The 23,737-nt window shown below is 44.8% G+C and overlaps 5 protein-coding genes across 6 annotated transcripts; 1 reads left to right on the top strand and 4 right to left on the bottom strand.

The window, feature by feature from the left end:
* Positions 1 to 4,919: 4,919 nt before the first annotated feature.
* LOC135160786 (uncharacterized) lies at positions 4,920 to 23,274 on the bottom strand. Of its 2 annotated transcripts, XM_064117785.1 has the most exons (8): positions 23,171 to 23,274; positions 16,246 to 16,587; positions 9,743 to 9,987; positions 9,425 to 9,628; positions 9,131 to 9,364; positions 5,798 to 6,036; positions 5,539 to 5,716; positions 4,920 to 5,445 (listed from the first exon to the last, which is right to left on the bottom strand). In XM_064117785.1, exons 2-8 carry the CDS (start codon positions 16,281 to 16,283, stop codon positions 5,318 to 5,320), a joined length of 1,266 nt encoding a protein of 421 aa, XP_063973855.1. In that variant the 5' UTR covers positions 16,284 to 16,587; positions 23,171 to 23,274; the 3' UTR covers positions 4,920 to 5,317. The 2 variants fall into 2 exon arrangements, with proteins under 2 accessions (XP_063973855.1, XP_063973865.1); XM_064117795.1 differs by lacking the exons at positions 16,246 to 16,587; positions 23,171 to 23,274 and adding an exon at positions 10,540 to 11,110.
* LOC135166716 (uncharacterized) lies at positions 7,143 to 7,917 on the top strand. Its single transcript, XM_064129264.1, has 4 exons — positions 7,143 to 7,227; positions 7,321 to 7,430; positions 7,512 to 7,689; positions 7,783 to 7,917. The coding sequence occupies exons 1-4, from the start codon at positions 7,143 to 7,145 to the stop codon at positions 7,908 to 7,910; spliced, it is 501 nt and encodes a 166-aa protein (XP_063985334.1). The 3' UTR covers positions 7,911 to 7,917.
* Positions 16,670 to 17,886, bottom strand: LOC135172620 (uncharacterized). The gene has a single exon (XM_064138774.1). It carries the CDS (start codon positions 17,884 to 17,886, stop codon positions 16,897 to 16,899), a length of 990 nt encoding a protein of 329 aa, XP_063994844.1. The 3' UTR covers positions 16,670 to 16,896.
* On the bottom strand, positions 17,947 to 19,184 carry LOC135172626 (uncharacterized). Its single transcript, XM_064138790.1, has one exon. It carries the CDS (start codon positions 18,700 to 18,702, stop codon positions 17,947 to 17,949), a length of 756 nt encoding a protein of 251 aa, XP_063994860.1. The 5' UTR covers positions 18,703 to 19,184.
* Positions 20,348 to 22,699, bottom strand: LOC135167632 (uncharacterized). Its single transcript, XM_064131054.1, has 5 exons — positions 22,024 to 22,699; positions 21,410 to 21,846; positions 20,961 to 21,368; positions 20,439 to 20,879; positions 20,348 to 20,377 (listed from the first exon to the last, which is right to left on the bottom strand). Exons 1-5 carry the CDS (start codon positions 22,697 to 22,699, stop codon positions 20,348 to 20,350), a joined length of 1,992 nt encoding a protein of 663 aa, XP_063987124.1.
* Positions 23,275 to 23,737: the final 463 nt, after the last annotated feature.

The following is a 23,737-nucleotide window of genomic DNA, read 5'->3' as shown; positions in this document are numbered from 1 at the left end:
ATGTTACGCGACGGAGAATTGAGAATTTACTTAAAAAATCTTGAGGTTTATGAGGCGGGTGTGTGCTTCGGTTACTAGCGTACGTTATAATAGCTAAAACGTCCGTTGATTGGAGGTATCTTAGCGCGTAATGGTTTTTTCCCTCTATAGGGCGTTGAGCGTACACTATTTGAATGGAATAACTCCACATGCTAATTAATTATGTTTACGAGAGGCTCTCATAGGTGATGTACTATTTGATAATTGACGAGAGCACTATTTATTGATCAGCTGAGCTCGGTTCTAAATAGAGAATAAATATACTCGATTGAGGATAACTTGATGACTTGACTGTGAAGAAACTGCGAATTCACTTGTAGCGACTGAACTTGATTGAAAAGAAGTAAGGATTTGCCTATTTTCGAGTCTCCTTATATACCCTTGGGCTGTCTTGTTTTGCTTAGGAACGCAAGGTCTGGGAATATTCTAGAAGACGTCCTTGGCTCCAATGTTCTCGAATTCTTCACTTAGTAACCGGAATTTTCTCCATCTTTTGAACAGATTGCGTAAAAAATTTTGGATTCCATATCATGATAACCGGTATCAACAGGTAACACAATGTTAATCAAGAATAAGAGTATAATCAGTGTAGTTACATATATAACTACACTGCAATGTATATCGTTAAACGATTTCATATTTGAGGATCCATCAATTTAAATTAGCGGCAATCTTGGAATTTAGTTTTAACAAATTTGAAATAAAATGTTTATGTACATAAATTATCATTTGGATGGTTTGATTAGGTTTTACTGGGTTTTCTCGATCCATTGCAGTGAATGCTGAACCATATGTATTTGCCCCCAGGAAACATTCAAGAAGCACATAGGTCTAGGATTTTCTATAGATAATTTTTTTATATGATTGTAGTAGAGAAGAATGAATAGAAAGTGAAATTATACGTGTATGTTTAAGTATTATTCTAGAATGAAGGCGAATGAGGGTGTGTGCTGGATTTTGGGGCTTTCCCAACTACAAAATTAACCCTGCTATCAAATAATTTCAAATGTAGAACATATTTATTAGTTTATTTTTGAGTGGATAATGTCAGAAGTGGTATTTGAATAATAATCTGATATAATTGAACTACGAAGAGTGTTTATTCTTTTCTACCCCATAACCCAACAGAAAATACAACTACTTTTTAGTCTGGATGACCAGAACTACGTTCACAGGTTTTAAGATTCATTTCTAATTCTTCGACCCCGCCTTCATGTTTCATATTTCTAAAACTGTGGAAATTCGTCTACTGCTTCGATAAAATGGAATATTGTAATACATTACAAATAAATAATAAAATGATTCAATCTCGATACTACAATGTAGTGATAAATGTGGTTGTCATAGGGATCCTACGTAACTACTAGCGGTCTACGCGACATCGTCGATACATGCGCTCACTAGGGAGAAGCTCAAGAGTCATGAGAGTCGATTGGGGGAGAGTCAAACGTCACGAGGCTTAGTAGGGAGTCAAGCGTGATGCGAGCCAGCTGTGAAAGAGTTTTTGTCGATTGTATGTGATTCCTTTGGCTAGTACTTCAGAAACGCTTCCTTAGATTGTTTGTAATTTGCTTGAAGTGAGAATGTAGAAAAACCCCAGTGTATGTACTCTGTCAGCATGGGTCTGAGGGACTTGTCGTTTGATAGAACTCTGACGAAATATGTAAAAATGAATGGAACGACGGAACATGTGACATCAGCTATCCGTACTTCACACTATGATAGATATTGTCATTTTCTTGTATTGTGTGAATAACAACTCGATTGTCATTACCACCCTTGTCATATACGAGAAAATAGTCGCCTTTCAGTGGTTTTGTGACCCATTCATGAATAGTCACTTCTACACCTTTGACTAGTGTCATTGTAGGCCAGTCCTGCGAGGAGAACATTGGATTATGTTCATCAGTAGGCGCACTGGCATTTGAAGTTTCTCCTACAATCACGGCTTGCAGATTTTATGTTGATGCTGCACTTTTTTTTTAAGTGAAAACTTCTTATGGGACGTTGGGCACTTTTGTGGGTGAGCATTTTCTCGTGAACTCGCGACAGATGAGATTTTACAGTGATGCCAGATGCGGGACCCACACGTCTCCCACTGTCCCACTCCGCAGCAGTAGTTGCGCGAGGGAGTTGCGCATGAAACCCCCACGCATGGGATTTTTGCCCCCGTCTGGCATCACTGCTATTAGTATACGCATAGGTATATATGAGCTATTTCTTTCTTCCGCTAGGGAAACAACTTCCTGTTTTAGCAACAGTTAAATTAAAAGAATACAAGTTTGGCGCTAGCGTTTAAAAAGGCGCTACATTTAGAGTTTGAAGTTGATAAATTTCTACAAAATTACAGAAAATCTCGAAATGTTGGGGAATTAGGAAAATTATCAGTATGCTCATTTCAGCTAAGAATTAAAAATGATCGGAAAGCCGGAAAAGTAGGAAAACCTGAAAAATCGAAAATATACTCAATTTAGTAGAGAATTTCACTAGGGACGTGAATCGGCGGTCGGAAAATCGCTAAAAATTATGGGAGAGCCGGAAAAGTAGGAAAACCCGAAAAATCGAAAATATACTCAATTTAGTAGAGAAGTTCACTAGGGACGTGAATCGACGATCGGAAATTCGGATGGTTGGAAAAAATATATATGCTACGATTATAGCTTTAAAAAAATCTACATTTTTATTTTTGATTATAGATTTGTCTTGAAAATGGATGCGGTTTTATATGAAGAATTTGATTTAACGATGTCCAATGATCGCAATTTTAGCACAAAAAAATACAAAACTACTAGTGATGCAGTATTCACAAGAAATAGAAATAGATTTAAATCAAAATTGTTCATTTCACACTTTAGATGCCATAGACCTATTGTTTCAGTTTTAGAACTGGATGAAAATGCTGATAATGATGATGTAAGAGTTGTTGAAATTATGAATGAGAATTGATAAATTTTGTATTTACTATTTACTAATATCTACTCATTCAAATAAAACCACTTCCTTCGAATATAATTTCTATATTATTATACTTCGTGTCCATTCAAAAAGTGCCCACATTTCTTTGATAAACTTGATTTTTTATGTACAATTTCTCATGTCGCGAGCGCACCTAAAAATGCTCACCCAAAAAAGTGCCCAACGCACCACAAGTTCAAGTTTTCACTTCTGCCTGCACTCCCGGAGTGCAACGAGTTTTTTTTTTTATTTTGTTTTTCAATTTTTTTGCCTAACGCTGCCGTGTATTACCGCCGTGACAGTGTGTATCTTCCGTTAGATGATCTGCTGCAACAAAATAGTATATTACATTACAAATGTGAAAAAGTGGGAGTGTTGGAAGGAGTGGGTGAATGTTTTCAGGAGCATTCGTAGCACACAACAAGCGAAGCGAACTTGTCTCGCCTTCGGCTCAGCTCGTGCCCCCTTCGTTTGTCTGCTCGAGTCATCGCTCTACTCTGAATTGTGCCACGTCTGCTCCTAAAAATATTAACTTACGAGCTTAACATTCTCCCTTTTTTACACGTGTAACGTTTACTTTTCTTTGAAATTAGTGATTGTACAAATCATACTGCAGGGCAGATTTCTGGAAAACTATCAATAAGCAGACTCAGCGACTTTTTGACGAAAAAATTACCATTGTATAAATCGTATAACTAAATTTCATTTTAATACAACACACGTCTTCCTGACACCCAAACGCAAAATGATCAACATAAATAAATGCTCAGTAAAAGTTATACCCTTGAACAATGAAATATCTACCTTCAATGCAACCAACTTCGCTGAAGAAAACCTTCTTCGTGATTATTAAACATCTTCACCTTAATAATCATATTTTTTTGGATTTAAAGAACACAAGAAGACTCAATTTTCAAAAATCAAAAGATGCATTCTTCTAACGTAATACATGCCTTTTTATGATAATTTTTAGTGACAACAGAATTCTCACAATGAAATGAAAAAAAGCAATTAATGTTTAAAGAAAACACGGATTCATAAAACTCGCTAATATTGAAAAAATAGTAAGAACATTAAACCGTATCATAAGATTCCATTATCCTACGTTTCAAGAGTTGTCTGCTTTCGAGATGTGGAAGGTGATATTAGTGTAGTTACTGAAATGTACTTTCAATTTGTTTAATGAGGGACCTGGAACGGTGGGGATCAGTGCGGGTGGGGGGCGAGCAGCCCAGAAAAAAAAACCACACACGGCGCGTTGTCACCACAGGTCACTTTTTATTGCACAATAAGTAGTCACCTAACAATAATAATGAGAACAGAGTATTGATGAGCGGTTCCGCGTGTAATAATTTAATAATAATTGAACGGTTAAACAATAATTAACAGCCCGATATGCGCAATACCGGAGAACCCGTTGACGAGAGAATCAAACCTTCTAGAGATTTCGAATGCCGAGACGAGCGGTACAATTGATCACACGTCCCAAGTGGGGTTATACAATTGGAGCGATATCGTAACGATGTCCCGAGCCGAGATGACGACGTCGTGTCTGCACCGGCGTTCGGTACTGAATGAACGTAGTCAACATGTCGGTTTGTAAGGTGATTTCGGTACTGGAAACCAACGTCGTTCCAATATCTCCGGTCGGTACTGGTTCGATGCTTCTTTTGGAGAAAAAACGACTCCGTTCCAATATATCCAATTAATGCTGGAATGGCACCGGAATTGCATGAATCCGCCATGATTACGGCGATACATCCAGTGTCGTTTGCACGCCGATTCTTTGCGGATCAATTATGGGAACGGTACTGGTTATTGATTGAGTGACTCATTTATTTATTATAGATATTTTTATTAATGTTGGAATATCGGGAACAAAATAATGGAAGAACGCACAGTTAAATTGAATAATGAACTTTAATATAAATTGTTTGGACTCTAGTTGTCAAGAGGACACTGTACAGTGTATGAACTCTTAGAAGAGACTGAAAACTAAACTAAGCATCAGGCCCCGATTCACATCTACTTGTAGAAGGCAATAAACTTTGCACCCCCTGAATCTCCATTAAGGGATTCCACTTTGACCAGATCTGGTCACCACATGGTTTTTGGGAAAATCCCCTTTTGCAAAGTGCAGCAATAAAAATTCCAAACTAAAAGGCTCTGACGATAATTAACTAATAAATATAAAAACTCTGGGACGAGTGAATTTTGTCTCTGGGAAAACCCCAAAATTCAACAATTAATAATGATGGTTCGCCATCCGAATGCATATCAAGCTTAAGCATATCAAGGACTTATATGGCTATGAGTGATGATTTTATTGCCTGGGACGTGGTGCTGTACGCCGTCTTCCGTTTCCTGAGCGATCAATAGCTCCTGTGAACCATCTACTCATTTTTGAGATGATTAAAGTGGCTGAAACACTATGTCTCTCGATAAGGACCGCTGTGGACAATCGAAATATATAAATGAATTAGATGAGTATCCGGAAATCTAAGAACCAAACCAGTTACTATTTTGATGATGGATGTGTCGTACCTTCTAAACATCCATATATGGATGTATCTTTGAAAGAAAGCTTTTTGTGGCCACGAGTTTCTTTTCCACAAGCCGAATCCTCCAGTTGTAATTTTTTCGATAGAAGGCCGGATAGAGTCGCCGTGAAACTTTCCTTCAGACTCGTTGATCCCGTACATCTGGTTGCCATCACTGATTGCTGTGAATTAATGAATTTACGTGTTAGAAAAAAGATCGTAAAAAACAATTGAATGACATAAAATGACGAATAGATGCATACCAAGATTTTCTTCTTTTCGGAACTGTCTCTGAGGATTTCGTCGAATGCGTTGAGCTCTTCCACTGTATTGAAGGGCAAAGTGATAGCCAACGTTTCCATAGCCTCTGTGGTAGATATACAGAATCTTTGCATTGATGTATTGAGGTGATTAGTGAGTTGTGTGAATTTTTTTTGGAAATCATACATCGAGCTGCGCTTAAAACTTTCCAATGCCTTGAAAAGTGCATCGAAGAGGATACCTGTGTAAGGAATAAACCATATTCTTCATTCATCTCTTCATTTTCAAAGTTAATCCCCTTTTCTCCCGCCAAAAATGCATCTAGAGAATTTCTTTTTTTTTATTTAGGACAATGTCCTCACTTTCCGAAGAATTCTCCTGGTTTTGGATATTTAACGAGATTGTTGCGAGTGGTATGATCGAAAAACCAAGGGAATTCATGTCTCAATAAAGAAGAAAAAATGCCTGTCTTACCCCAGTAATTTGTGGCGTACAGTTACCCAAGTGGGGGTCGCCGACACCTACAAAAAATACGATATCGTTCCAATGTCGCAAATCGGTACTAAATTCCGACATTGGAACGATATGGCTGATGAACCAGAATCAGTACAGAATCGATACTGACTCTCAGTATCGTTATTCAGACATATTTTAAATGTCGAATCGATGCAGGTTTTCTGTTGGCAAAACGGTACTGTATAACTGCCTCAAAATCGACATCGTGGCAATGTTGAAAATACAGTGCTGGATCGCATTCTCCATTTCAGCGTCAGATCGATACCGGCATTATGTCCGTATTTAGATACTGAATTTTGTTGTTTCCATAAACATCTAAACGACATCGCAATCATGTCGTTGGCCGAGTACAGGATTTCGACTATGACCAAGCATCAAAACGATACGGTGGCAACTTAGCAATCCAATATCGAATTCTATACTGGAAATCAGTATCGTGACGGTGCCAAAGGAATGGTCATATGTCTATGCTAAAATATTTTGCTATGCTAGAATTTTTTTTACGCCTAATATCTTTTCGAATATTAAAGATATCGAAAGATTGCAAAATATTAATTTTGATGTAAATTAAATGTGCTATATTTCTGTCCCCCTTTTTGTTTGTATGTTATATACTCTCCATGTAAATTGAAGAAAAAAGTGGAAATTACTCGCTAAATGGGAACAACATTTTATTTACGCATAAAAAAATTGAGATTGGTTGTAAAATTATCATAAATTGGAAAAATTAAACCTTAGAAAAAAATATTTGTGTAAAAATGTTCGTGCATTTGTTTTTGTTTGGAATGACATGAGAGGGACAAGGACGAAGAGCCTTTGTCATGGTGACACATGTGGCAGCCAGCCGCCCTCTCCTTTCCCCTTTCCCCAGGCGTCAACTACCTGAAAATTTTACTGCTCTCGGAAGAATTTTCAAGTATTTCTCTTTCAGTTGACCAGTGAGTGTTACCCGAAGCAGAGTGTTAAGTGAAGTGTTTGAAAAATGGATTGTGTTTTTAGCAAAATTGAGCTGGCGAGAATGCGATCACGTTGGGTATCACTTTGCCCTTCAATACAGTGGAAGAGCTCAACGCATTTGACGAAATCCTCAGGGACAGTCCCGAAAAGAAGAAAATCTCGGTATGCATATATTCGTCATTTTATGTCATTCAATTGTTTTTTACGATCTTTTTTCTAACACCTAAATTGATTAATTCACAGCAATCAGTGATGGCAACGAGATGTACGGGATCAACGAGTCTGAAGGAAAGTCTCACAGCTACTCTATCCGGCCTTCTATCGAAACAATTACAACTCGAGTATTCGGCTTGTGGAAAGGAAACTCGTGGCCACACAAAGCTTTCTTTCAAAGATACATCCATATATGGATGTTTAGAAGGTACGACACATCCATCATCAAAATAGTAACTGGTTTGGTTCCTAGATTTCCGGATACTCATCTAATTCATTTATATATTTCGATTGTCCACAGCGGTTCTTATCGAGATACATAGTGTTTCAGCCACTTTGATCGTCTCAAAGATGAGTAGATGGTTCACAGGAGCTATTGATCGCTCAGGAAACGGAAGACGGCGTACAGCACCACGTCCCAGGCAATAAAATCATCACTCATAGCCATATAAGTCCTTGATATGCTTAAGCTTGATATGTATTCGGATGGCGAACCATCATTATTAATAAAAATATCTATAATAAATAAATGAGTTACTCAATCAATAACCATTACCGTTCCCATAATTAATCCGCAAAGAATCGGCGTACAAACGACACTGGATGTATCGCCGGAATCATGGCGGATTCATGCAATTCCGGTACCATTCCAGCATTAATTGGATATTGGAATGGAGTCGTTTTTTCTCCAAAAGAAGCATCGAACCAGTACCGACCGGAGATATTGGAACGACGTTGGTTTCCAGTACCGAAATCACCTTACAAACCGACATGTTGACTACGTTGATTCAGTACCGAACGCCGGTGCAGACACGACGTCGTCATGTCGGCTCGGGACATCGTTCCGATATCGCTCCAATTGTATAACCCCACTTGGGTAGGCAATCCTTCGATTGCGGAAAGAATTTTTTTTTACATCTTAACAACTATGGGAGCAAAATGAGTAAACTTTTATGAAATTGAGGGTGCCTGTATATTCTCCTGTCTGTTCTATAATTTTTTTCCACAGAATGAATTGTGCAGAATGTGAAAATAATGTCCTAGATTTAAGCAGAATTCTCTGAGGGTACTTCCGCTGTGTTTATGGTTATACCCCTTCAAATATCACAAAATAATGATATGACACATCAAAATATCACCAGAAAATATCATTATATAATATATCAGCGCAAAATAATTGAAAATTCAATACGAGATAAACTACTTATTTTCCTCAATGTTTAAGAATGTTTAAAGATGTTTTGTAAAAAAATTAATGTTTGATTGTGAATAACGAGTTGTAATTCTTTCTCGTGATAATTTAATCAATAATAATCTTCAGCCATGATATCTCCATGCTATGATTCTTTTAAAACAAAAATTTTAATCAATAATATCTTTTAGTGATATTTTTCATGTATGTTATTTAGAGATGATGATGATTGATGATAGAGATGATAGTAAAACGGACTTTCGGGGTAAATAAATAAATCAATAGAATTAGGTACATGGGAACGGAATGCTCTCAAGCAAATTGTCATCCCTCGAAGAAATTCTCCTCGATGAGTTTTACAGTTGATTATTCGTCTTAATAAGAAATAATCGCTTTGAAAATTCAAAAGCCTGTTCTACTATCATCTTGAATTTATGAGATCAAATTTTCATCTTACGATCACGTTTGTCGTGTATGGAGGCTCCATACATGGCTCCTGGAGATGATCGTGATGGTGACTCTTCGGAGGGTGATATCGATGAGGAAGTTGATCGTTGTTCTTCAGTGCTCTGCTTGCCATTGAGGGGCGGAGTTCGGAAGCTGTCCATATCTTCTGCATTCTTTGATTTTTTCCTGGCTACAAGGTCATTTCTTTCTTCCGTGTTCCTTCGTTTATTTCTGCATCCATACTCTAAACAATAAAAAACAATGTTTTCTCCGGAATTATATAAGTGAAAAAAAAAGGCTTTACCTTGGTGAGCATCAGAGTTCACTGCAATGAAATCAAGTTCCCGCTCCAATTCATCATTACCCAGAACGATAACATTAGGAAAGATATGACCATCTTCTGGCTCTCCACCAATCCCACTTCCAGCTTCAATTGGACTGCTTTCGATATCGCTACTAGCTTTTTCGACAGCTCTGTCAAGTCTTCTAACTGCTTGCTCATAGGTGGCTGTGAATTGAATTTTTTCCCATTTTATTGAGCACACAAAACTGGCGAAGTTGTCTTCGCATGAATACAAAATGAAAATTGAAAAGATTTTTACAATTTCTATTTTATACATACCTGCTTGCTTGATACTCTTGCAACGGTACAATCTCCAGTAAGGTTTCGGCTCTCGTCCTTCCTTCACATGATCTTCGAGAATATTATAGTCTCTGGGAGGTGCATAAAAAACTTTCCACTCGTCTTCCTCATTGTTATATTGAGCCCAATCGCGATGTACTATGCCCATAGATTTCTCACATCGATTGACACGTCGGTAAAAATCAACAACGAGAAATGTTGATTTTTCTTTCAAAGTTGATACTCTTCAAAAAAGGAGTAATAATTTAGCAATAATTAATCTCACACATGTAAAGACATTTTTGGCATATTTCGAGGAATATTTTTGGCATTTCTAACTAGAAATTTAGTAGACATGAATGTCAAATAAAAAAAATTGGAATATTAGAATTAAAATTTATTTGGCGTTTGAGAAATATTGTCTTGGTGACAATAAATAATGTCCCACTTTTGTCAAATTTTACTCTTCCAGTACCGTAATTTTTGTCTAGATTTCAAGAAAAAATCCAGGTTTGATTAGTAAATTTCCCACTGGCAGTCTGAATAAAATACATTGTATCGGTAGAGTAGGAATTACTGTACCATCAGGATGAAACTTACTAATCAAATCGAGGATTTTCATTTAAAAATATATCAAAATTACTTCATTGAAAGGGTTTAATTGAACATAAGTTGGACATCATATATTCTGATCAGGACAATAATTCTCAAACGGAAAATAAAATTTTTTTTTGTCCATCAAATTTTACTAAAGTTTATGGAAAGATACGTTTATCAAACGAAAGGGTTAGTTATACCAAAAAAATCTTGCCGTGTAGCGTGGATCACTTATCACTTATCACTTATCATATTTAGACGGTCCTGTCCGGAGGTGCAATCAGCCTCTCGGCCATTTTACACCCTGCCCTCAGGCAGCCGTCTAGTCGCTGGTATCGAGTATCTGTGCCCTACGAGCTAACTCATAGAGCCCCTTGATCCCGTCCCTGTCGACACGTATATCTACGCAAGTAGACCCGAAGACATTCCATCTGGCTTCATCGAGTCCGCTGCATCTTGTGCATAGGTGAAGAGGATCCTCCTCTGTCAACCCGCATCTTTTGCATAGGGGGTCTATCCCCTTGCCTATCCTTGATAAGTACAGAGCCAGGGGCCAGTGTCCAGTGATAAGCCCCACTATAGTACGGAGCTTAACCCTGTTTAGGCCCAACAGGGTCTCTGCCATCTTCCTAGTGGGTTCCCCTAGGAGGGATTTCGTGTGCCTGGCACCCGTCTCCGAGTCCCATCTCTCCACGATCCTCCTATCCGCACGTTCCTTGACCAGGTCCTTCACAAAATCGGTGTGCACGCCTACGTGCTCCACCTCCCCCTGAAAGGCCCTGCAACTACCGTTCTTTGCGAGCTCATCGGCTTTTTCGTTGCCTTTGATGCCAGCGGGGCCCGGAATCCAGGCCACCGCGAGCCGATTATTTACGGCAATTTCCTCCATCAGCTCAACGCATTCACTCACCAACTTAGAACAACACTCATACCTGAGTATTGCCCTCAGCGCGCGCTTGCTATCTGAGTAGATGAAGATCTTTTTGCCCTTGTCCCCTCTCCAGGATCATCCTGGCGCAGGCTCTTAGGGCAGCTAACTCAGTCTGGAGCACGGTTGCGTGTGAGTCCAGCCCAATGGTCCTCGCTATTGCGGGCCCCTCTGACCAGACCCCCGCACCTGCCCGTCCGCTTACTCGTGATCCGTCCGTATACCGGACTAGTCCACGGGGCGGCACCCAGTCCGCATCCTTTCCTGACGGGGTTTCCCCCCATCCAAGATTGACCGAGAACTTTCTGCGAAAGTGCCATCGGGGTCTGCAGGCGTCAGCACCACGCGACAGTAGCCCTTCCAGCTCTCCGTCCGCGCGGAGGACACTAGCATGCCCATTCCTAGCTCCTTTCCATGTTCCCTGTAGCCGCAATCTTGCGGCCGCTCTTGTCGCCTCTTCCCTTATAATTAGGTGTGGAGGTTGCATAAAGAGCAGGGCCTCCAACGCTGAGCTGGGGGTCGTTCTGAGGGCCCCTGTTATGCCCAGCACCGCAAGCCTGCCTATTTTGTCCACCGCTTTCCTGTGGCAGGCCTTGTTCAAGGCTGTCCACCACACTGCGGCTGCGTATGTTAGCTGTGGGGTCATAATGGCCGTGTAGATCCACTTGACCATCCTCGGCCTTAGACCCCATGTGCTTCCAAACATTCGCCTGCATGCCCAGTATGTCATAGTGACCTTGCTAGTCTGCATGGCGATATGCTTTTTCCAGCTGAGCTTCTGGTCGAGCCAAATACCTAGGTATTTGACCTCACTCGAGAATTCCAGCATTGTATTATAAATGGAGGGAGCTTTAACAGCACCCCTCCTTCTACATGTGAAGTGCACCATCTCCGTTTTGCCTGGGTTTACCCTTTGGCCCTTCGATGTGCACCAGTGCTGAACATAGTCCAGCGCCTTTTGCATTTTGCTATGTAGCGTGCTCGTGTTCCTGCGAGTTACCAGCAGTGCCACATCATCTGCGTATGCGACTGTCCTTACCCCCAGTTCCTCGAGTCCAGTGAGGAGGCCGTCAACAACGAGGAGCCATAGCAGAGGAGAGATAACCCCCCCTGCGGGCAGCCCCTCCCTACCGCAGCTCTTACCTCACTGTCCCCAAGGGTGGAGTGGACAACTCTTGTTCGGAGCATGGCGGCTATCCATTTGATGACCGATTTCTCGATCCCAAACGCTGCCGCAGCTTTCTCCATCGTATCAAAGTCGGTATTGTCGAAGGCCCCTTCGATGTCTATGAAGACGCCAAGGGTGTCCTCCCCCCTTTCCTTCGCATTTTCTATTGTGCCCACCAAGTGGTGCAGCGCAGTCTCAGTCGATCTGCCAGCTTGGTAAGCATGTTGTGAGGGGCATATCTGATTAATCCTCAGTGCCCCCTCCTTAATGTGCCTATCGACCAGCCTTTCCAGCGTCTTCAATAAGAAGGAGCTCAGGCTGATTGGTCTGTAGGCTTTCGCGTTGTCGTAGCTGCATTTACCCGGTTTGGGGATAAAGACAACCCTGACTTCCCGCCACCTGCCTGGCACGTAGCCCAATGCCAGGCAGGCCCTGAATGCCGGTATCAGTCTGCGCAGGAGCAATGGCCCCCCTCTTCGCAAGAGGGCCGGATGTATCCCATCCGGACCTGGACTCTTGTACATTTCGAAGGAGTCCACCGCCCATTGCAGCCTGTCCAGCGTTACTATTCGTGCGGCTAGCTCCCAGTCGGGATCGCCACTTCCTGTTCGCTTCCAGTTTACTTCCGGGCACTCTCCTGGAAGCTCTATAATAGAGTCCGGGAAATGCGCGCGAACCCGATGCTCAAGGACCTCTCGCGGTTCTGTGATGGTCTCTCCGCTTGCCAGCGTGATTCCACCCAGCCGTTGTGAAGGGCCCCCCGAGAAGACCCTGCGAAGCCTGGAGATGCCTGAAAGCGCCTCCAGTTCCTCACAGTATGTCCTCCAGGTGAGCTCCTTTGATCGTTTTATGAGCCTCTTGTACTCTCTCTGCACATTTCTGTACAGAGTCCAGTCTTCGGCCCTCTTCGATTTGTGCGCTCGGTTTCCAAGCCTCCTGGACTGGCTTCTCAGCCTGTCCAACTCACGGCTCCACCAAGGCACTTTATTTCCCATCCTGCATCGTCTAGCCGGGCATGCCGTCTCGAAGGACTCAGTTAGGGCAACGTGGATTCTCTCCACCTCGTCCTCTAACCGGTCCTCCCTGCAGGGCCTAGCGCGTCCAACCCCGAGCCTTTCCTCCAGGTTCCTCTCGAAGGAGTCCCAGTCGGTGGCCCTTGAGTTTCTGCGCAGGCGGTCCTGCTGCGGTTGGGCACAGCCCTCTATGCTAAATCTGATGCGTCGATGGTCAGAGAGTGTGTCCTCCCGGTCCACCCTCCAGTCCCTGCATCGCCTCGCCAGCCGGCGGGTGCACATGGTTACGTCAATGATACATTGACAGCGAGAAGTGACAAACGTGGGCCTCGAGCCCCTGTTTAGGATCTCCAGGTCCACGTCTGCCATAAATTCCAGGAGAGCAGTGCCCCTGTCATTACATCTTTCGCTGCCCCACACCACGTTCTGCGCGTTTGCGTCACAACCTATGATGAGTGGCAGCTTTCTAGCTCTGCAGTGATTCACCAGATCACGCAGCTCTTTGGTAGGTGGTGGTGTCGGCGAGTCATGTGAGAAGTAAGCCGAGCAGAAAACTATATCCTCCGCACCGGCCTCCCCCCGAAGTCTCACGACAACCGCCACCAAGTCTCTGTGGCAGAAGTTGGCCATTCCCCTGGCTCCGCACGCTCTTTTGACAGCAATGCAAGCCCTGGGGCCCAGGTCACCCCGAGCATAGAATAGCTCCACCTCGCCTCCAGATAGGCCTTTTACCGAGCCTCCGTGTTGCCAGGGCTCTTGCATAAGGCATATGTCTGTATGCTCTACTGCTAGGCTGCGACTCAGCAGGGCAGTCGCAGCCTTGCAGTGTTGCAAGTTAATCTGGGAGCAGTGGACTAGCAGAGAGCCTAAGCCGTCTCCCTGCATATTGCCCTCTGCTCCTTCCCCCCTTGTCCCCCTGGCCATTGGTGGGCCGTTAGGCAGGGTCGCCTGGTGGCGCCCTAACCTGCCCTGAGTGGGATGAGCCCGGCAGGGCCCAGTTGAGGGTCCCTTGAGACCCTCTCCCAGTTCCCGCCGCGCCCCCTCTCACCAGAGGCGGCCTTCCTCTTCGGCCCTTGGTGCGTCCGCTCAGCGGAGGCCTTGCAGGGGCAAGGGGGTCCCTCTGTAAGAGAGAGCCTTCCTCGCACTCCTTTCCTCCTCCCTCGCGGGCGCCTTCCCTGGCAGTTACTGGGGCACTCTCCTGTCCACCCGGACCCTTTGGCGCTCCCTCCTGCCCTCTCCCCTCCCCTGCGGTTACTGACCCCCCTTGGTCGGCGATCACTTTCCCTGGGCCCGGCTGCGTCTGGGGCGCCTTCCCCCCCGCCGCTCTCCGCTGGGTCTCGTAGAAACGAGCCCGGCCGAGGCAGTAGAATGGGGCCATCCCCACGCCCTTCAGGGCCTCTAGGGACTTGGGGTCTACTCCCAACACCATGTTGAGCCCCTCCTCCCCGCTCCGGCAGTCCCACACCCTCCACTTGCCTGTGGTGAGGGCCCGGTTCTGCATCCTCAGCCTCTCAAGAGCCATAGCCGCTCCCACGGGTTTTCCCGGGAGAAAGGCCGTAACCCTGATCAGCTTCTGGAGCGCTTCCTTATCCACCAGGATAAGGGAGGCCCCTTCCCAAGGTGCCAGGGTGGGCACCACGGTAGTCAACCACTCTCTCGATCGACTGTCCGCGCATGCCACCCACAGCACGCCATCGTCATACAAGTGGCCGTCGAAACTCGGGAGCTGACCATCTTGGTCAGTCCCGAACAGCGCCGCCACTAGCGTCTCCTGGATTAGGTCGGCCTGTTCCCTTGTCAGGCACAGCTCCGGATGGCCAGTTGGCACTACGGCCACCCTGCCTCCACCCTTCGCCGCCTCTCTGAAAGAGGTTGCCCCCAGTCCTTCCATCGCCCGTGCCTTCTTCTTGGGCATGACCACTTCGGGGGGAGTGGATACTGAGGACCTGGGCCTCTTGGGCCCTGTCCCCTGTTCCTCCTTTTCCTCCGTCGCGGTCACTTTCTGCGGAGATTGCTGATCCCGCGAGGCCTCGGCTTTCAGCCTAGCCTGGCGGGCCCGGCGCTTCTCCGCACCCGTCCTACCCTTTCTCCTCTTCCCCTGGGTAGGGTCAGCGACAGCGGGCCCACCACTGGTAGGCCCCTCTGAGGCTGGCTCCCCCTCCACTTCCATTTGTATCTGCGCTTGTTCCCCGGAGTTCCGGAGCCCTAGCGCAGATCGTGCTCTCCTCCGACCTGCAAGCCTCTGCCGTTCCCTCAGAGAGGGCACCGTCATCGGCGTTAAAATTTTTATTATTTATTGGGTCCATGTTATTCCCACGAGTAACCAGGAAAAGAAGGTCCACCCCCGCAGAGCCTGGATGCGGAGGTAAGGCATGCATACAATGGGGTGCTGCCTGGTTCCCCAAGGTTATCGTTTGCGACAATGTTCCCCAGTGTCATTCAGCCCTCGGCACGATAACTTCCACCTTAGCTTGGGGAGTCTGGTCCGCAGCGATGCCTTGGGTCTTCCTGACGGGTTTTTACTTCCGTAGGTCGACGTTATAGTCATCGCAGACTGATATCCGAAGTGTACCCCGGAAATCCAGATTCAGGTGCTCTTTCCAGCCTCCTGTCTCCGGTCCCAAGGTGCCACTCATACTCCGGTCCCCTCCTATCCGCCACCTGGAGACGCGCTCAGTAGGTGACTCAAACCCTCCCCTTCGTCTCGTTTATAGAGAGGTCCGGGGCTGAGTAGCGTGGATCCAACGTGGAAATTGGATAACATCAAAATAATACATATTTTTAAAAAAATACTCACATCTCATTGGCTTCGGAAAATTGGGAAGCATCATCCATTGTCAGTTGGTGTGGACACAAACACTTCTATCACTTGAAATAATGAGGATGCTATCACTTTGACACTGTGTCCTACTTGTAGACGATGTCAGCTCGATTGCTGGGCTTCGAAGACTGATGAACGCTCTTCATTACCAGCCCTTTCCGGTTCCCAAACTTTTCAGGTGTGGAGGTGGGGGATGGCAAAAACGGCTCTGAACATTCATTTAAACAAGGGACATTTTCCTGAATTTTATACAGGTCACAATCTCGAAAAGACCCCACGTAGGACATATTCTACCAGCATTGATTCAGGTAGCGACCGCTACCGCTCCCGCTACCGCTCTTCGTCTTTTATAGACGAAGAGAGTTCAACACGTAGATTCTTTGCATCCTTCATTTACCGTGGGGTAGATTTATGCCCGTAAAAATTGGAATGCTTATTTTTCCCTTAAAACTTAAGTAGCACCAATTCGAATAGGTAAATTTCCCGGATTAAATCCGGGGAATTCCCACGCCAGAACCTTTCGTAGGACGCGTCTGGGCCCCAGTGATCCAGGTAGCGACCGCCATAAAAAACAAAAAGAGTCCAACAGGTAAATCTTCTACATCCTTCATCTACGCTGGGGCTGGTTTATGCGTGCAAAAAGTTGAGACCAAATTGTTTCCCTTCAATATTTAATAACAGAACTTTATTCAAAACTTTGTCTATACTTATGATCTTTGTTGCTTCAACAGTAGCTCCCAGTTCTATGATTCCAAAAAAAACAGATTTTTGAGGATAATTGAAAGCACTACCTCTGCATTTTATGACACGACCTCGCAAATGTAATTTATTTATGGTTGAATCATCCGTTTTACTTATTAAAATTTCATCAATCTTCATATACGTTTCGCTCTTCAGCCGTACAATATTATCTGGACAAGTCTTGCTTAGAATCGGTCCATTCAGTTCTATTTTATTGAGCACATTATCGGTAGATGATTTCTTACCAGATATATTGAGATTGATTATTTTCTGAGGTTTCATCTTCTGGCTGGAAAGACTATCGAGCTCTTCTAAACGATTCAAAACTTGTACGAGCGGTTTATTAGGGGTGCGTACCAAATATTTAATCACACCTAAATAGCTCTCGAATGGGAAGGCTGAGTATACTGACAAATCTGCGTTCATGAATTCCACATCGTCAGCAATATGAATCAAATTGTGAACATTAATAGTGTGGCACCGCGAGCCGTAAATACTGGGCATTAAAAGCACGAACTTTTGTAGATACAAGCGAGCAGTTTTCACATGAGTCGTAGCAAGTTTTTTACTCAAAAGTATACGGCAAGCGCAACTAAAAAGCATGAAATGCTTGTAGGTGGAGACAGGCAAAATATACTTTAATATTATAGGACCCCCATAGAGTAATACAAAACGAAATTGCGTAGCTTTCCATGTATTCCAAAAATCCAAATCAAAATTTTTACGTTGAAATTCACTTGGAATCATGGGTTTAATTGAATCCATTATTTTTTTCCATTGGGTTATTTGTGCGTTCTTCAGTTTGGCTTGGTTTCTCTTTTTCCCTATCCACTTTTCCATCAGGCCTTTCATGACGCCGAGACAGAGAAGATGCATATAATCGAGTAGCACTGACTGTATTATATCGAAATCGGGGATCCTGAGTAGTGGTGAAGTCTAATCTCGTAAATGATGCTCCTCTTGTGTTTTATTTCGAAATGACTCATGAGTGCGCAATTGGCAGTTTGTCTGTGGAAAAACTCGTACATTTTTATCATTATCTGTTTGACCTTTAGTTACACAGCGCTCGCATGCATAAAATCCGGCGTGTCCTTTACAGCATTTGAGGAAAGCTCGCGCTGGTGTATCGCATACAAAACCTTTAATTTTAAAAGTGTAGTTCTTTGCATCAATTGTAAGGCCTTTTTCAATCAACTCTGAAGCTTCCGTTACAAAATCATCGAGAAATTCATTCGCAAAGGCTGGTTTTGCATCTCCGGAATACATTCCCACGATAGCAGGTGAACAATAGTAATCTTCATGATAAATCATTAGTAATATCGGCCAAAAATGTTGTTTGGAATTTTTGTAGATAGGCACACCATCAACATTAACGAGAATTTCAATTACGTCTTCCTTATAAATCTTTTCGTCTATCCTCCTCAACAATGCCTCTTTAATACCGCAGTATGCATATGCACCATAACTACCTTTGGAACTTTTCATTTTCCGTGTTGCTCGATAATGGCACGTCCCCAATAAAGCCTCAGCGGTTCGGGGTAATTCACTGTGTCCAATGTCACGAAATATTTCCAGTACTTGTGAAATTGTTTTATTCTTCAAATTGGCTATATTCTCCAGCGCCCAAATTTTAAGCCGTTCTCTTAAATTATCAGGTTCATTATCCATTGATACTTCAACATCTTCATTCATTGATCCTTCACCATCATCTGGAGAATATTACTGGCTTCCATCACTCTCACTATCACTCGTAGATGATTCATCTTCACTGCTAGTGCTTCCACAGATCTCGTCCCATTCATGAGGACCAACATCGTTTTGTGGGGAATACTTTTCGGGGTAATTGTGTGAATACATTTCCTTATGGAAATTGTTGTGATCCTCATTTTTATCCCTCTCGTCTGCTGGTTCAATGTATCTTTGGCCCCCAAGTATACAATTACTACCGCAGCTCGATCTTCGTTCGTCAATCACCACCTGTTTCTTCAGAGCGCGGTGTTTACGAGTTATTCACGTGATCGCATTCTCGCCAGCTCAATTTTGCTAAAAACACAATCCATTTTTCAAACACTTTGCTTCGGGTAACACTCACTGGTCAACTGAAAGAGAAATACTTGAAAATTCTTCCGAGAGCAGTGGAATTTTCAGGTAGTTGACGCCTGGAGAAAGGGGAAAGAAGAGGGTGGTTGGCTGCCACATGTGTCACCATGGCAAAGGCTCTTCGTCCTTGTCCCTCTCATAGCATTCCAAACAAAAACAAATGCACGAATATTTTTACACAAATATTTTTTACTAAGGCTTAACAATTTTTCCAATTTATGATAATTTTACAACCAATCTCAATTTTTTTATGCGTAAATAAAATGTTGTTCCCATTTAGCGAGTAATTTCCACTTTTTTCTTCAATTTACATGGAGAGTATATAACATACAAACAAAAAGAGGAACAGAAATATAGCACATTTAATTTACATCAAAATTAATATTTTGCAATCTTTCGATATCTTTAATATTCGAAAAGATATTAGGCGTAAAACAAATTCTAGCATAGCAAAATATTTTAGCATAGATATATGACCATTCCTTTCGCACCGTAACGATACTGATTTCCAGTATAGAATTCGATATTGGATTGCTAAGTTGCCACCGTATCGTTTTGATGCTTGGTCATAGTCGAAATCCTGTACTCGGCCAACGACATAATTGCGATGTCGTTTAGATGTTTATGGAAACAACAAAATTCAGTATCTAAATACGGACATAATGCCGGTATGGATCTGACGCTGAAATGGAGAATGCGATCCAGCACTGTATTTTCAACATTGCCACGATGTCGATTTTGAGGCAGTTATACAGTACCGTTTTGCCAACAGAAAACGTGCATCGATTCGACATTCAAAATATGTCTGAAGAACCATACTGAGAGTCAGTATCGATTCTGTACTGATTCTGGTTCATCAGCCATAACGATCCAATGTCGGAATTTAGTACCGATTTGCAACATTGGAAAGATATCGTATTTTTTGTAGGTGTCGGCGACCCCCACTTGGGGTGTTGCACTGGAGAACTGTCCGAAAACGATTGACCGGGTGATTATCACGATCGATGGAATTGCTCCGAATTCCAATACCACGTGATAGTTGGTGGGGCTATTATCCTACGCAGGATAATAGCGAGCTGTCCAGGAAGTGGCGCCCCAGAACCGAAGGAATGCCAGTTAGAGCCATGGCCACGATCGATTTGTTTCGATCGTTGCCTAACGGTGAGCTGTTGCGAATGTGTAACTGAGGACCTGCCGAAAAGCAGGAATGCCAACATTCTCCCCGGCCGTCAGCAACTCAGGAGTTGCTGTCGAGAAACTTGATGAGCTGTAACAGAAAACAAAGGGATCAAGACGTTCGCGGAGTGCACGCTGAGTTTATCTATCACCCTGTAGCGGTCCGAAGAGCCGATCTTTGATTTGCTGACCAAGCCTGGAAACATCCAAGACGTTGGGGGTCTTAAATCCCGTCCGGTCCGGTTGCCTCTATCTCCACAGTATACTTCGCCGGTCAATCCGGGTCGTAAATCCATCAGGGTTGACGAAGTCCAGGTAAAGAGCCGACGAGATGACGAGCCGGAGAGCTGACATGGTCCTAGGTCTCCGATGTTGGCACTGGCAAGCGTACGAGCTTCGCGATGCGGCGCGTTAACGTCGCCTGAGCGGTCCGGAGCGTGACTACTCGCGTAAGCCCATCTTTGCCATGGTGTAGAGCGGTCATTCGGGCGAGAGGCCACTTTGATGGAGGGAACCTCTCGTCCGCGAGCAAGACCAAGGAGCCGACGTTGATGGCGTGTCGGATGGTGCCCCTTAGAGATAGCCTGAAGACGCTGGAGGTATCCCGTGGACCAGCTCTTCCAGAACCCTTAGAGTTTTCGTTGGATGAGCTGCCATCGGGAGAGTCTCGAGACGTTAAGATTCTCCAGTGATGGTTCTGGAAGAGTCGTGGAATCCTGACCGATGAGGAAGTGTCCGGGGGTCAAGGCTGAGTAGTCGTCAAAATCGTCCGTGAGCGGTTCCAGTGGCCGTGAGTTGAGAACTGCCTTAACTTGGGCGAGTAAAGTGGTGAGCTGCTTGAAGGTGAGCAGATCCTCGCCGAAAGTCCGAGTGAGATGAAACTTCACCGACTTTATGGCCGCCTCCCATTTGCCTCCGAAGTGCGGCGCACCTGGAGGGTTGAGAGACCGGTGGGGCCCATCGTTGATGAGGAGCTGAACGAGCTGCCGAGGCTGGAATGATCCTGCTGAGAAAAGGGTCCTGAGTTCCTTGTCAGCGCCGATGAAGGTGGTACCGCAGTCGCTGAACAAGGAGTGAGCGGTCTGTACGCCGCGATGAATCCATCAGCCAAGTAGTCTGATACGACCTCGAGATGCACCGCCGAGGTGGTCATACAGACGAAGATAGCCAGCCAGCCTTTGTAGGACTTGTAACCCCGCCCCTTCCATGACCGAAGAGCGACGGGGCCGGCGTAATCCACCCCCGTGTCAAAGAAGGCGCGAGCAGGGGCGAGTCTGGCTGGTGGCAACTGGCCTATGAGCTGTTGAGCGCATATCCCACGTTGTCGAGCACACCTCACGCACTTGAGGATGAAGGAGCGTACTGGAGCTCGACCTCCGAGAATCCGGCAGCTACTCCTGAGCTGACGGAGAGTGAGCTGTATCCCGCTGTGAAGTGTCCATAGATGAGCTTGGTCGATGAGTAAGTGGGCCACTTGAGATTCATTCGGGATGATTGCCTGGTTCCTGCTCTCTGGGTCGAGCTGCGCGAACTTGAGCCGCCCACCCACACGCAGAACCCCTTAACGATCGATGAAAGGGGTGAGCTTGGTGAGCGGATTTGACCTGGGGAATCTCTCCTCTCGAGAGAAAGTCCGAAGATCTTCCTTGAGGTGAGCTGCCTGGGTGAGCTTGATCTACAAGAGCCGAGCCTCTTCGAAGTCGCTGAGAGTGAGCGGATAACGGAACGATGCGTTACGCATCCTCCTAAGCCAAGCGATAAACCTCCGGCAGATAGCGGTGATCCGGAGCAGACGATTGAATGATGAGAATCTGCCGATGAGATCCCAAAGAGCGAGTTCCTGAGCGGCGCCGTAGTAGAGCAGTCCTGGCTTCTCTTCGAGGTGCACGTTGAGGTCCTTCTGCAGCCCTGTCCACCACAGATTGTGCGCTGTCAACTGCTGCGCTGAGAGATCTCGAGAGGCGCAGTCCGCACGATTCTCCTTGCCAGGCACCAGCCTCCAATGGGCCGGCTGAGTTAGCCCTTGGATGGGGCCGACACGATTCCTCACAAATTCCTTCCACCGTGATGAGTGGGAGCTGATCCAGGTGAGCGTTACCGAAGAATCCGTCGAGAGGTAGGTGGGAGCAGTCCTGAGGTTGAGCTGATCCTGCACGTACCTGATGAGTTTCGCAAGGAGCAGAGCTGCCGTGGGTTCCAACCGTGGGACGGTCAGCCGTTTGAGTCGAGCTACCTTAGTTGTGTAGCAGACAAGCGTGATACCCCCTCCAGGTTGATGAGGAACCTTGAGGTAAACGACGGCTGCCATCGCCACTTGAGATGCGTCGGAGAATCCATGGACTTCCACGACGGAGCCCCTGAGCAGCCCAAGCCACCGTGGTATGGTGACCTCCGACAACTGGAGTAAGTTCATCCCTGAACTGGCGCCACCGATGAACATAATAAATATACCCAAAACCGAAAACTAATTACATAAATCCTTAACAGCCTGGCAATTCGTCAAAGACAGGGTCTGTACCTGCTTCGTGCGACCTTCCACCAAAAAACCAAAAACATACCCAATTAATCCCCTTAAAAATCCGCTTATTGGAGCGCTGGCATTTCAGCCGGGCTTAGTCGAATGCCCGTAAGATTAACGAAGGGTGAATCTAAAAAAAAACTACCGGATGACTCTTATGTTGGCCCTTCTTCGCGATAATTTTGGTGGGCCGACAAAACTCATACTTGGCTCAGCAAAGGGCGAGCAAACTCCTTACTTGAGGTTATTAACTACCTGAGGGTGGAGGGAAAGGTATACTAACGCCTATTTGTCGGATTTAGCCACACCGGGGTGGAAAATTACGCGATTAATAAAAATATTCTCTCTCCATTCTCTCTCACTCACGCTTTCCTCTATTGGTCATCTTGGGATTTGGTGGTATTCCTCCCGTCTTTGGGTGTTCCTAACAGACATCCCCACATGTATGTTAGCGTAGCAGGATTTTTTGGCACCATTTCTTTGGCACCTCCGTTTTGGCGCCGGATTTTTTGGCGCGCAGGCTTTTTAGCGCCCATATATATTTCCCCATATAAAATCAGCGCCAAAAAAGTGACGCCAAGACGTCGGCGCCAAAAAGTCGTGTACCGGTCTGTTACACTCCTCTCCTTTGACGATCCTTATCGGGCTATGTCTTCCAGTTATTGGGTCCGGCGTGGAGCAGTCCTTCTTCTCTATGGTAGGCTTTGGATGCTTCTCCTGGCAGGATCTTGAGTCGAACCTACGACCTGAGATTATTAATCGGATCTGGATAGATGGACGTGAGCGATACACTTTTATATTATCCTTTATTCACAAAAAAAAACATATGTAGGCCTTTGCGGCCGTTAACGGCGAACCACTCTTTTCGTTTCTAGACCACTTGTCAAAAATTTTAAAAAATGGAAAGGAGAAAGAAAATTAACACTATTAGGG

The sequence above is a fragment of the Diachasmimorpha longicaudata genome, chromosome 1, assembly GCF_034640455.1.
Source record: "Diachasmimorpha longicaudata isolate KC_UGA_2023 chromosome 1, iyDiaLong2, whole genome shotgun sequence".
Taxonomy (NCBI): domain Eukaryota; kingdom Metazoa; phylum Arthropoda; class Insecta; order Hymenoptera; family Braconidae; genus Diachasmimorpha; species Diachasmimorpha longicaudata.
This window is presented reverse-complemented; position numbering and strand designations above follow the sequence as displayed.

What these genes read in the sequence shown, in the direction of transcription:
- LOC135166716 (XM_064129264.1), top strand. Translation starts at nt 7,143, where the DNA reads ATGTGGCAGCCAGCCGCCCTCTCCTTTCCCCTTTCCCCAGGCGTCAAC. An exon ending in CCGAAAAGAAGAAAATCTCG is followed by an intron (nt 7,431 to 7,511) that starts GTATGCATATAT and finishes ATTAATTCACAG; the next exon opens with CAATCAGTGATGGCAACGAG. An exon ending in CATATATGGATGTTTAGAAG is followed by an intron (nt 7,690 to 7,782) that starts GTACGACACATC and finishes GATTGTCCACAG; the next exon opens with CGGTTCTTATCGAGATACAT.
- LOC135160786 (XM_064117785.1), bottom strand. Translation starts at nt 16,283, where the DNA reads ATGGATGATGCTTCCCAATTTTCCGAAGCCAATGAGAT. An exon ending in CAAGAGTATCAAGCAAGCAG is followed by an intron (nt 9,629 to 9,742) that starts GTATGTATAAAA and finishes TTCAATTCACAG; the next exon opens with CCACCTATGAGCAAGCAGTT. An exon ending in CCGAAAAGAAGAAAATCTTG is followed by an intron (nt 5,717 to 5,797) that starts GTATGCATCTAT and finishes ATTAATTCACAG; the next exon opens with CAATCAGTGATGGCAACCAG.
- LOC135172620 (XM_064138774.1), bottom strand. Translation starts at nt 17,886, where the DNA reads ATGCATCTTCTCTGTCTCGGCGTCATGAAAGGCCTGATGGAAAAGTGG.
- LOC135172626 (XM_064138790.1), bottom strand. Translation starts at nt 18,702, where the DNA reads ATGAATGAAGATGTTGAAGTATCAATGGATAATGAACCTGATAATTTA.
- LOC135167632 (XM_064131054.1), bottom strand. Translation starts at nt 22,699, where the DNA reads ATGAACTTACTCCAGTTGTCGGAGGTCACCATACCACGGTGGCTTGGG. An exon ending in CGCTTGGCTTAGGAGGATGC is followed by an intron (nt 21,847 to 22,023) that starts GTAACGCATCGT and finishes TCGATCGTTAAG; the next exon opens with GGGTTCTGCGTGTGGGTGGG. An exon ending in GCTCTTCGGACCGCTACAGG is followed by an intron (nt 20,378 to 20,438) that starts GTGATAGATAAA and finishes TTTCTGTTACAG; the next exon opens with CTCATCAAGTTTCTCGACAG.